Source organism: Barbus barbus (assembly GCF_936440315.1).
Source record: "Barbus barbus genome assembly, chromosome: 17".
Classification (NCBI taxonomy): Eukaryota; Metazoa; Chordata; class Actinopteri; order Cypriniformes; family Cyprinidae; genus Barbus; species Barbus barbus.
The window spans coordinates 22477156-22490238 of NC_136745.1; the positions used below are offsets into that span (position 1 = coordinate 22477156).

At 37.6% G+C, this 13083-nt stretch overlaps 1 protein-coding gene across 2 annotated transcripts in view; it reads left to right on the top strand.

The window, feature by feature from the left end:
• Positions 1–843: 843 nt before the first annotated feature.
• Positions 844–13083, top strand: part of ablim3 (actin binding LIM protein family, member 3) — a 67209-nt gene continuing 54969 nt past the window's right edge. Inside the window, exon 1 of one of the 2 annotated variants that reach the window (XR_013785377.1) lies at positions 844–1374. Coding sequence is in view for 1 of the 2 variants with exons in the window: in XM_079439124.1 (XP_079295250.1) it covers positions 1362–1374 (13 nt within the window). In the remaining variant the exon portion in view is untranslated. The remainder of the gene's footprint in view (positions 1375–13083) is intronic. The other variant, XM_079439124.1, reaches the window with a different exon arrangement.

A 13083-nucleotide genomic window follows, 5' to 3' on the forward strand; every position in this document is an offset into this window, starting at 1 on the left:
GGTAAGAGGTTTTCTCCACTGACCTTGATTTGAGAGTACTTCAGTAACAAATCATTTCAAAAACTATTCAGTGTAAGAAAAAATTCTGGAATCAGTACATTAGCATGTCATCTTTATTTCTGCGTATAAAACATTTTGAAATTTCTCTAGTGAACATTTTTGACCTAGTTTTTTAAGCTTTTGAATGACTTCAAAATAATTTCTTTTAAAAAAGCTTAGGCAAAGGCAAAATCATTTCCAACATTTTTGCCAATAGAAAAGTTTCAGTTCACCGAACACACATTGTCCATAGCAGTTTATAAGAATTAGGTCAATATTGTTCAGTTAATGTATCAAATTATAGGCCTGAATTGTGCTACCCAATTCATGATGTATTATTATTATAGATGCTGCTTAAATAATCAATGAGCATCATGTCAGACTTTAGTTCATTTTGTCTGACTATTATAAGTCTGACTATTATATGCATCTAAACTACATTTTATATATATATATATATATATATATATATATATATATATATATATATATATATATATATATATATAGTTGTTTTGGCTACACCATATTTTTATTTAGCTTATAATGATTATTATATTATTGAACTGCATTTTATATTGATTATCATTTCTGGAATATAATTCAGCTCTAAACGGGTTAATGTTTCTTAATGTAAGAAGCTTTTTTTGGTTGGCAGGTTCCTAAATGAAGCCAATTTTGTCTTCTTTATTTACACTGTTTTTTTCTAACTCTGCATAAGAGGGCGCTATACATCTATATACAGTAAATGCCGTAATCTGCGAAAACCCACCCTACCCTGCAACTTTCCCCCTGCACGACCTCACACCTCAAATCCGCCGCAGGCGACAAGACAAAAACACAGCGCTGCCATTGCAATCAACGGATCTGTCTCCAGCGCTGTGCGCGCGTGCAGAGTAGATGTTGTGAGGAAACACGCTGCTCCGCGCTCGCTGACGTCACCCCGGCGAGAGTACAGTGACAGCGCCTTGTCCACTGCATGCAACACTGATCTCAGGCTGCACGCGAGAAACGGCAGCAGATCATGGAATGTGACTAGACAACATTCCGCTTTATTTGAGGCCAGTCATCAGCGCTACTCACGGGGTGCAGTACTTTAAGACCACCCTTCCCATTATTACTAAGTGATCACTGCCCTCCTGTGATCCGGGAATCACATTGAGAGCTTTAATATTTTTGGTTAATTATTCCTCGAGTTTCTATCCCACTTTAACGGCTCGACTCTGACTTCAAGCTCAATAACTGGATTTTATCGGTGGAACAATAGGCGACTGCTGCTGTCTGGATATTAAATCTTACTCTTGGATTATTGTCTCCGCATCATGAGCACGAGTGGTGAGTGAATTCTTGCTGTTGTTACCTTGGTATAATTGCAAAGATGAATGAAATGCTATTGTGAAATAATCGAAGCAGATAAAATAGCTTAAATAAACTTTATATTGACCTTGTAAAATAAGAGCAATTTGTCTTAGTGAAGCGTTTGACCTCTTGCTTCTGACCTGTCCCAAATACATTTTCACTGAATCAGGTATTTGGGATATGATGATGATAATAATAATAATGCTTTCTTATAATAAATATAATATGAATCATTTAATTTGATGTGACGTTTATAATAATAAGAACAGGTTTATTATTATTGATAATATTACTGTTACTACAATTTTTTATTCAGTGTTACAAATTAGCCTCATGTGCTCAGGATTGATAAGGAGGACTTATTCTTTTAATCTCTGTAGAAACTGAAAGGAATTGCACAAACTGTCAATTCAAAAAGCAGTAGAAAATGATTCTGACAAACTTATGTCCATTTGGAGATAAAAATGTGTGGTTAAATGTTATAAAACTTGGTGTCTAGTTCAATGCCAGTCAGATACGCTTGGTTGCATTCATTCAGCTCTCATCCAGTCATAATACTGAATCATCATTACTGATTACATGCTGTAGAAATCTGTCAGATGAAAAGATGAACACCAACAGAGAATGAAAGACGGACAAGCTCATATTGGTGACCAGCTCTCTTTTGAGGCTTGTGCTTCAGTCAGCTGATGTTGCAAGGGCATGACCGTTGCTTCTCATAATGAACCTTTTATGGGAAAAGTTCAGCAGAACCTTAAGAACAAAGCCGATGGGCAATAGAGCTGTTTTTCCGTCCTACTTGACAAATGCTGTGCTGTTCTGTGATTAGAAATGGTTTGCATTCTTGCAGCAAGCTGCTAAATTGCATTCTCAGCTGATGAGTGGATGGACAAGCTTTGCCCACATGTGTCCAACGCTCTGAACTAATCCCCCCACAATTCTCCCCTTAGTTCAGGACACACAGCTCGCAGTACTATCACACTCTGATAAAACAATGTCACATCAGCCAATTGAGCTTGCCTTGTTCACTCTTTCAAAGCGTTTTGCCTGTCAGCTGGGGCTGGAGTTGCTACCAGCGTGCTACCGTATGGAAAGCGAGTGTTTTCAGCTGCAGACAGATGGCAAGGGAATGAGTGCAGTGGCCGGGTTGTGTCTCATGGCAAAAAAGGTCTAGCTGGAGAGCTACCAACAAATGAACAGGCATGCTTGGTCCACAAGAGACCTGGAGTGTTTTGTAGAACATGTACATAATCAGATATTTTTGCTTTGTAAATAGACATGCTCTTTTTTTTAGTAGAAAGTCCCAACCCAATTGGACGAATGACGCCAAGCCTCAAACTTACCTGATAGCCACTCATGCAGACATATGGCATTTGAATGGAGTGGTAGCTGTGCACAATGGCGTGTTGTACACTACATTGAGCATGATTGCCTTGAGCCAGTGAAAATGCCGAGCAATTACACTGAGGTCACTTGGTCTCTCTTCATTTGCTGCTCCCTACATTTCTTATGGTCAACTGCCATTATCACCTGCCCTCTATTTTCTGCACCAATGAGAGAACAGACAAACAATTGAGTAGCGGAATGCTCTTTCAATCTGTTTTCCATTCCCTGTGCTTTCTTTCTGTCTTTCTTTCTCTCTTTGTTCTCCCGTTTGATCCTCCTGAGTGAATATCAAGGGTTTCTGTGCCTTAGAGATCCTAGTAAATGATAGATAGTGATTGTTTATATCAGGGGCGTTGGAAGGATTTGAAAAGGAGAGCAGTGGTACATTTTGTATAAGCCTGACTCATTTAAGTGACATAACAATCGGCCAGTGAATGTGACTGTGAGTCTAGCCTAAGGTTCCTGAAGTCCTATTCTGCTCTTCCTGTGTCAGCATTCATGGCTCAGCATCCCTCACATCAATCACACGCTAGCACACACATTTACAGAAGTAAACTGTCATTGTATTAGCATATAGAATTAGACTATTATGTGGTATGTGCTCAAAAGAAAACATTGGATTAATTTACTGTCATTATGACAAATCCCATTATTAATCACAAAAATTGCTTTGTAAATTATATGCAGGAGTGATTTGAACAGTGGGTAGGGAGGGCACATGATTACTCAGTTTGACTCATGAATATTAATTGAGTGACTTAAAGTTTGCTCAGTGGTTCAGTCTTAAAAATAAAAAGTTCAAACCAAAAGTTCTTTATTGGAACCTATTGTTCCATGAAGAATCTTTAAAGGGATAGTTGACCTAAAAATAACAATTCTGTCAATAATTACTCACCCTCATGTCGTTCCAAACCTGTAAGACCTTTGTTCTGATCACAAATTAAGTTATTTTTGATGAAATCCGAGAGCTTTCTGACCCTGCATAGACAGCAAGGGAACTACCACGTTCAAGGCCCAGAAAGGCTGTAAGGACATCGTTAAAATAGTCCATGTGATATCAGTTGTTCAACCTTCATTTTATGAAGCTACGAGAATACTTTTTGTGTGCAAAGCAAACTAAAATAATGACTTTATTCAACAATTTCTTCTCTTCTATGTCAGAATTTGACGTGTGTTCACGACAGTAACACGAATGTGGTAGTTGTGTTACTGTACTTGCAGGGTCAGAAAGCTCTCGGATTTCATCAATAAATATCTTAATTTGTGTTCCAAAGAAGGTCGTACGTGCTTGGAACAACATGAGGGTGAGTAAATAATGGCAGAATTTTCATTTTTGTGTGAACTATCCCTCCATGGAACTTTTCAATTACATAGACAGTTAGACACCATTAAAAACTTGATTTTCACAACTGGGTGTTAAAGACATAATAATAGGTTGATAGAGGTCATTCGATTCAATTTTGGTTTTGCATGGTGGCCAAGACTTTTATAATTTAATGATTATTTCCCAAAAAGTAGTAGTGTAAAAACGGCCCCCCTCAAGTTATAATGGTGGCTTCCCGGATTAAATATTATGCACTATACATCTGCCTTGATGTTACTCTGTAGCATCTATCTGCATAAGCTCTACCTGGGAGTTGATTTGATCTGAGCTAGTGTGTCAGCAGACGTAGACCCACTATGGCACCGTAAACACACTCTCATCCCATCTGGAGCACAGTCCGGCCCAGTGTCAGCACCCATTTGTCATTCCTGTAACCCACCAGTATGATTTAGCAGCACTGGGAACAAAAGAGAAGCACCAGCATGCTAACACTTGTCAGTGTTAAATTTCCTACAGATCTTTCTAAAGATTTAATTCTCCATGCATTTCCCCTGGATTGCATATACGGGTAATATCTTTGATGAAGCTCTTTCTGTAGGACCACTCTCATTCCAGTACTATAACTGCAAGGCATGTGCTATAGAAAATGTTTTACAAAGAAATAGTACTACTTGTAGTGTCTAGATGTGCTAATTGGATTGTGGCTCCTTGCTATTAGAACAACGTACAAGAAACTGCTACTTAATTAAGTTAGCTTTGACAAACATATTTGCATAGAGGGGAATAGTTTTAATAACTACTTCGGCATGATCTCTTGATCATTACTAAGCATTTTTATTTTCTAAACTGGTAAGGATGGCATTTTCTTGAGTAGATTTTTTGTACTCCTCTGTGTTACTTATCTCTTTATATAGTCTGCTGTTTCCTATATATCAGAGTGATTTTGGCAGACTCTGTTAGTGGGCTAAGCTTATTTCTTTGGCACAACATCTTAGTACTGTCTTCCAGCTCAATGAGCAATGCTAAAATCCAGCTGATTCTCAGTTATTGTAGATGTTTGCAGTCTAGCTTCCAAAGGATACTTTCCATTAAAGAATCCAAGGAATCGTCTCCTGTTGAAGATATAAAGGTAGATAATTCATAGAGTGACACTAGGGATGTTCAACAGATGACCCTGACCCAACACATTTCTCTAAACTTTGCTGAAATCCCAAATCATTAGTAACCCTGAGAGCAGATGGAAGCCCGGAGCAAGTCCTTGAGGCCCTCAGAGCTCATTCTGTCTGACCTTGGGTTTGTCTTATTTGAGTGATCATTTGTCTGACAGGGTCAGTTAGCTCCTGTCACTACAGCAATGTTGGCTTGATTGTAACAGTAGTCATAAATCATATTTTGTCAGGTTCTCCGTAGGCCCATGTACTGCAAACAGGTCTTTGAACACCCAACACCCCCACTTTTCTTAAGCAGGTTTCAGGGGGAAAGATTTTTGTCTTTTTAAAAGTATAAAAGAGAAATGATCACTATCAAGCCAAAAATAGCATTTTCGTTTTTTGGCTGAAACAGAAAAACAGCCCAAAAAAAAAACATGCTCACCAGAAAAGCAAAAAAACAAACAAAAAAAAAAAACAGTTAAAGCTGCAGTCTGTAAGTTTTGCCTCTTTGTCGCCATCTCTGTTTGAAAACCTGAAATTGCAGCTGCTTGCGGAATTATCTTCCTTGCGTGGATGGATCTAATGTTTTGAGGTGAATGTGTGGCAGTCATGCACCGGTGTGGATGTTTACTGTACTTCGCAATCACAGATTCTAGCCTATGTCTTGGAATATATGACCCAAATAAGAACTTTCACCGGATATTGTCATCTGAACAAATAAGTAACAAGTCTGCCATGTCTGTTCTGACCAACTGGGGAAAAAAGCATTACAATAAATCGCGCTACCAATGGTGATTAAATCTAATGATCGGTTAGCTCATATCACATCAAACCGTGCAAATTGTTATTATTGTTATACTTTATTCTCAAATTATTAATGTTAACAACATGAGCATTGCGTGACTATGATTAAAGTGTGTATTAGCATGTAGATTTCAATTTCTGTACAGTCTAATCTAATTGTCATGCCATTCGAATTTCATATTAAGAAATTCTTTTAACCCAAAAAGCAAATTATGCTCCCTTCGAACTAGGGCTGGGCGATATGACGATTGTAGGTATCGCGATGTCGATGTCAACAGTAGGGGTGTGCTCAAAATATCGATTCTTAGATACATACCGATATAATAAAAAAAGATACAGTATCGATATTCTAGCCCTTAGTATCGATACTCCGCCCAGCCATTAGGGGGCGCAGCGGCGCCCGCGAGTTTCAAAAAACTCATGGAAAATGTTAAAGCAAGATGTAGCATTTAAGTGATTTCATAGTGAAATATGTTATGGCAGTACATGGTGTCACAAAAAAGAATTATAAGAAGATTTAATAAGACGTTAAGAATAATAAGAAGAAGATTTTGTGCTTGTGTGAGCTCAGACTGTAATGTAATGTAATGTAATGTTTATGTTTATTTCATTCATGGATATTTTTTTTTCCCACAAAACTTACTTCATCATCCTCATTCATATAATTTATAAAACCATGATGAAAAGGAGGCAGGATGAATAATATCTTATATTTCCTGCCCCCTCAAAAAAAAAAAAAAAAAAAAACGTACCTTGGAACCTGTACCCTTGGAAAGTTAAATGTTGACTTGTGGTAATTTCCAGATTAATACAATTTGTGTACAATTAATCAGAGCACTTAAAGTTGCAAATATTTAAGCAAAATGCACTTTGTTATAATGCACTTTTGTCTTCAATAAATTGAAGAAAAATGCAGAGTTCTGTTTGTTGAGTAAATGTGTTCAGCATTAACTAATTGGCTCTGGCCCATGTATTTTTATTGAATCGTATCGAATCGTGTCACATTGTATCAAATCGTATCGAGACAGCTCTGTATCGAGGTACGTATCGAATCGTGACCTGTGTATCGAGGTATGTATCGTATCGCCAGGTTCTCCAAGGTATACAGCCCTAGTCAACAGTCAGGTAAAAGACGATTACCGATTTTATCAAGAAAATAAAAAGACAAATGATAAATCTAGTAAATTGCAAAAATAATAAAAAATAATAATAATAATTTACATGACCCCCATAGTCACCATCAGTGTTGTGCAAGTTACTTCCAAACTGTAATACATTACAGATTACTTGTTACTGTTATTTAAAAGTAATTCATTTCCTTACAATATTACTGTCTCCGAATTGTAATGCGTTACATGACTCCTACATTAATTTTGAGTTATTTTCACCAAAATATCTACAGAAGTAGAACTTAACATTCTAAAATGACCAAATGTACTAGAGCCTTGCCCTAATGGGAAAGTGTTTATATTTCGTTCTGGCTTTTTATTAAGTTAATTTAGAAAAAAAGGTTTGGAGCATTTTTTGTTCATTAAATAAGTTTTTTCTTTCTTAAAGTAACGACGAAGCGGCCAGCGGCAGACCGGCAGGCTGATCATAGCTTATGTTTGATCAATTTAGCCTTCTCAAATCATCACGACTTGCCTAAAATAAATCTATAGATATACTAAAACAGTTCAAGCATATAACAATGTGTAAACGTTAAACCTAGATAAATGTGCGCTGCATCTAGTTTGTGCGGAGAGTGGAAGCTAAAGCGCAGGACATGGAGGCACCAGCACAATCAATTGCATTTTTTTTTTCAATGGAAACAACTTACACTATAATTTTTGCTCATAAAGGTAAGAGTAATACATCATTCATAACTGTAAAGGGTCTACTTTTATTTGTGTGCACTCACAATGTCAACAAAACGTGCTTTTATCTTGAACAGGAGTGAATACATGTCTCACAGACATGATAAATATATCTATAGAAAGCTTTAAATTACTACTTAACGAAACAAATAAAAACAAAAACTATTTAATATAATCGTTATCTGTGAAGATGCACTTCTCTCTAAAGGCGCGTCTAACGAGGAGATGGCGAATCTTACTATTTCCCCCGGACACATTCATGGTAATTACTTTTGCTTTGGCTTTTACTTTATTGTGTGTATCTTAGGGGTGGGCGATATGGGAAAAATATCATATCACGATTTTTTATAGAAATATCACGATTCACGATTTTTATCACGATTCTTTGTTAGTTTTACTATTTTGGTTTTACAAGTTGTCTGAGCATTACAGCCAAACTAGAAAGACAAAGATGCATGGCAGATATTTAGGCCAAAGTGGGCGAAGATAAAAAATCTTTGTCATAATTTTATTTTTCTTATTAAAAAATAAGAACAAAGATACACATTACAAATACACATAATATACAAATAAAACAAACAGTGCTTTATTTCCAGGTACAATAGGTGTATTTAGCAGAGCATTCAATGAAATTGAATGAACAAATATAAAAATAAAACACTAGATAGACTGATTCCTAAAGCAACTGTATTAAAGTTTTTCAGTCAAGAATAGTGAGTGATTTTTCTCTTTTGCGTTTTTTTTTTTTTTTAACGTTAAATGAATAGTTCCCCCACAAATTAATATTCTGTCATCTGTCTGTCAATTCTGTCATAATGTTGTATTTTTATATCATCATTTACTCAAAAGTTGTTTTAAACCGGAATGAGTTTCTTTCTTGTGCTGAACATTTATAAATGATATTTTGAAGAAGGTGGAAAAGCAAACAGTTGCTGGTCCTCAGTGACTTCCATAGGATTTTTCTTTCCTACTATCAAAGTCAATGTGGACCAGCAACTGTTTGGTTTTCCACTGAGTAAATAATGACAGAAATTAAATTTTAGGGTGAACTATCCCTTTAATGACAGTCGACAGCATGTTTAGTGTCCTGTCTCTTTAAGAGCTGCACGCATCTAATATACAGTACAGGCACGCATCCGTTTCTCTCTTAACTATTTACTTTCATTTTAGAGATAACCAACTCAGTCTGTATGTAAACCTTGTGTGTTTTGACAGTATTAGCGCAAAAGATAAGTTAGTTGAGTAATCAGGCGCTGTTAGACAGGCGTTTTAGTGCGCGTGCTTCAGGTGTATGCGCTCAGAACAAGCGCACGTCAGACCAGCGCGCGAATTAAACATTTAACCAGCAAGGCTTGTATGCAAATAATGTACTTTTGCGATCGCGAATAAGTGCAGTGTCCTGTCAGAGTAACTCTACTGCTGTATGTCGTGTTGTACAGTATATAGAGACGGCGGCGCCAGAACTGTATTTGACAATGTGCGCGGTAGCGCGATACTACGATATTTCTTCAAAAGCAGATCGTGGAGACATTTTTATCGTCCACGATCAAAAATCGTCATATCGCACACCCCTAGTGTATCTGAACGCAGAACTCTTCAGCTGCGCTGACGGCTCGCTGCTGCTGCGGGACACTAAACACCATCGAGCCGCTCTTGACAGTTGACTCATATTATTTCCACCAGCGCGGCAATTTTTTTTCATCAATAATTGATGGATGTCTAAAATATAAAGATAAGGAGAAGCCTAAAACAGGCCAGAGGACTTGCCCGCATCTGAAATATGACGTGAATATTGGCCCGAAGCCCGGCCTGATCGAGTTGGTTAATCATGTCTTCTATTTAAATGGTGTCAGTCTCGAAGTAATAGAGATTCAGAGCGATCATCATCCAGTCCCTCCCGAAAACCACCGGGCCTCGCCAGCTCACCCTTCGTCAGGACCCTCCATATACCCAGCCAAATGTTCCGACTACCCATCTCCTCCCAGCACCGTCTCTGTCCTCAGCCTAGAAATGCCGTCCGCGGGGAAGTCAAGCCCACTGTCCACGGGGAAGTCAAGCCCACTGTCCACGGGGAAGTCAAGCCCTCCAGTGTCGGCTCCAGCCCCAGAGTGCGCTCCAGTGTCGGCTCCAGCCCCAGTGCTTGGAGTCCTCTACTTTCTCCAAGGATTTTTTTTTTGGGGGGTAGTATGGCTCCAGCCGTAGAGGCCGGGGTGGGGGCTGGGGACCGGGGCCATGGCCTCCTGAATCCCCGGATCCGCCATGGCCTCCCGAGTCTCCTGACCCGCCATAGTCGCCCGAGTCCCCTGACCCGCCATGGCCTCCCGAGCTCCCTGCTCTGCCATGGCTCCCCGAGCTCCCTGCTCCTCCGTGGCTCCCGGAACGGGCACCGCCCTGGAGGCCTTCCATCCGGTCACCCTATCCCCGGAGACCTCCAGAGCACCCACCCCCCCTCTGCAGCTGGACTGCAGCTTTAAATTTAATTGTTGTTTCAAACTGAATAAAAATAATAGATTGATATTAATATTAATGTTTTTTCTCTCCAATTTTATTGTTTTACTTTCCATAAAAGTCTGACTATTTTACCGGCTTGTGTTTTTTTAATTCAGCATCATTAAATCATTAAAAGTTCATTTATATAAAAATATTATTAAAAATAATTAAAATAATAAATAATTATTAAAAAGCATTTTCAGTTTAGTTTTCAGTTTTTAGTTTTGGGTTTCAGCCCAGAATTTTTATTTCGGTGCATCCCTAATTAAAAGTAATCAAAAGTCACTAACAATTAATAACTTAACATATTTGTCTATTACCATTCATAAGTTTATATATTTTTAAAATAATTTAATTATTTTATTAATTAAATCAAAGATTTTTACATTTATCCAAAAAAAAAGAAGAAATTAGTCCTTTGAACTTTCTGTTCAACAAATAACACTGAAAAAAATAATAATAATCATAGTTTCCACCAAAATATTAAACAGCATGTTTTAAACATTGATTAAATATACTGATGAGATATTTCAGCCACAAGTTTAAAGTAAATACAGATGATCCTATTTTATATACGGTTTTAGATATGCTAAATTTGATTGTACTGAGCAAGTAATGACACACATTATTTAAACATTCAAGTACCATGCTCTTAACAACCACCAAAAACATATTTTTCTAGTACTGGTCAGTATTATTCTTGTCGGAGGTAAGTGTCCTGACTCTCTTATGGAAGCAGGAGTGTTACTTAGTTATTAATTCTAGCACTGGATTTAAAGGTCTTCACTACTGTGAAGGATAAGTGGACTCTGTCTGGCCACAAGCTCTTGTTTACACCTCTCTTCTACCTGGCTATGGAGGAATTGAGAGCAGCCTTGTCACCTCCACTCTCCCACAATCCTGTGTGACTATAATCCGCAGGAGGCTCCTCCGCTGAGGACAGAAATAGCAGCGGCCCCTTAGGTCATGTGGTTATCACCTTACACCTTGGGCTGGATGTTACCGGTCCTTTGCTATATATTGCTTAACGTTAGTGCTCTGAAGGGTTTCCCAGAAGAACTAGACCTCTCTGAATCTCATTTTTTATATATCAAGCATTTAATTTAATTCATTTTTTCCGTTCAACTGAGGTTTTTGTGTGTGTGTATGTGTTTGTGTGTGTGTGTGTGTGTGTGTGTGTGTGTGCAAACCAAGAGGAATTTATGGCAACACATGTTTAAACTGTTGAAAATGTAAGAAAATTCAGAGTGACCTATTTTGGGGTTTGGGGATCTTGTTGTTTTTATTTGAACTGTGAAGACTGTCAGTTCTTCATTAATAATAGACATTTTCTTTTTAAAATGAATTTAAATCTGGATTTTAGCATCCATTATAGTAATACTTTCCACTAAAACATGAGTGATCTCATTAGGTATCTAATGTAGGTGCCATTAAAAACTTTAATCCTGTGTGCATGTCCTCCCAGGATCTCTGTGCATAGCAGGGATTACACAGCCTGTTTACACCCACCCTCCTTTAGTACAGTGACACCCATAAATGACAGAGGAGTGACACCTGAAAGACATACAGTGGTGTGAAAAAGTGTTGGCCCCCTTCCTGATTTTTAATTTTTTTGCATGCTTGTCACACTTTAATGTTTCAAATCATCAAACAAATTTAAATATTAATCAAAGATAACACAAGTAAACACAACATGCAGTTTTTGAATGAAGTTTTTTTATTATGAAGGGAAAACAAAATCCAAACCCACATAGCCCTGTGTGAAAAAGTGCTTGCCCCCTAAACCTAATAACTGGTTGGGCCACCCTTAGGAGCAACAACTGCAATCAAGCGTTTGCGATAACTTGCAATGAGTCTGTTACAGCGCTGTGGAGGAATTTTGGCCCACTCATCTTGGCAGAATTGTTGTAATTCAGCCACATTGGAGGGTTTTCGAGCATGAACCGCCTTTTTAAGGTCATGCCACAGCATCTCAATAGGTTTCAGGTCAGGACTTTGACTAGGCCACTCCAAAGTCTTCATTTTGTTTTTCTTCAGCTATTCAGAGGTGGATTTGCTGGTGTGTTTTGGATCATTGTCCTGCTACAGGGAAGGTTCACCACTGTTCCATGTTTTTGCCATTTGTGGATAATGGCTCTCACTGTGGTTAACAGCATTAATGGATCATTGTTCTTCAGCTTACCAATATGCTTGTATTCATTGCACAGATATTTAGATCCCTTTTGTACCATATTTTTTATTTTTATTGAAACAGTTAAATGTAATCTTTAGGAAATCTCAAAATAAATGTAACATTGTATTCTGTTCATTATAATGTTTTAATGTCTAATTTCACTCCCAGCATAGTTTTGTTTTTCAGTTATTTTGACACAATAATAAATGCAGTTCAAAATTCATTATCTTTTAGTACAAGACATTGTTTGTTTGTTGCAGTAAAAAATATCTATTTTCCACCCTCAGATACTTGACCGATACATCAGTATGTAAGTGTTTATTGTGTAGATATTTCAATAATATTTTTTACAGTATTATTTACTATTTAAACGCTTAGCAACTTATTGGTTATCTGCTATAACAGAAAAATATTCACTGGATTATATGTGTTGGGCAGAATTTTAATATTGGTGGATCCCTAAAAATTCAGGCTCAGGTGACCGCATTTGATAATAATGAT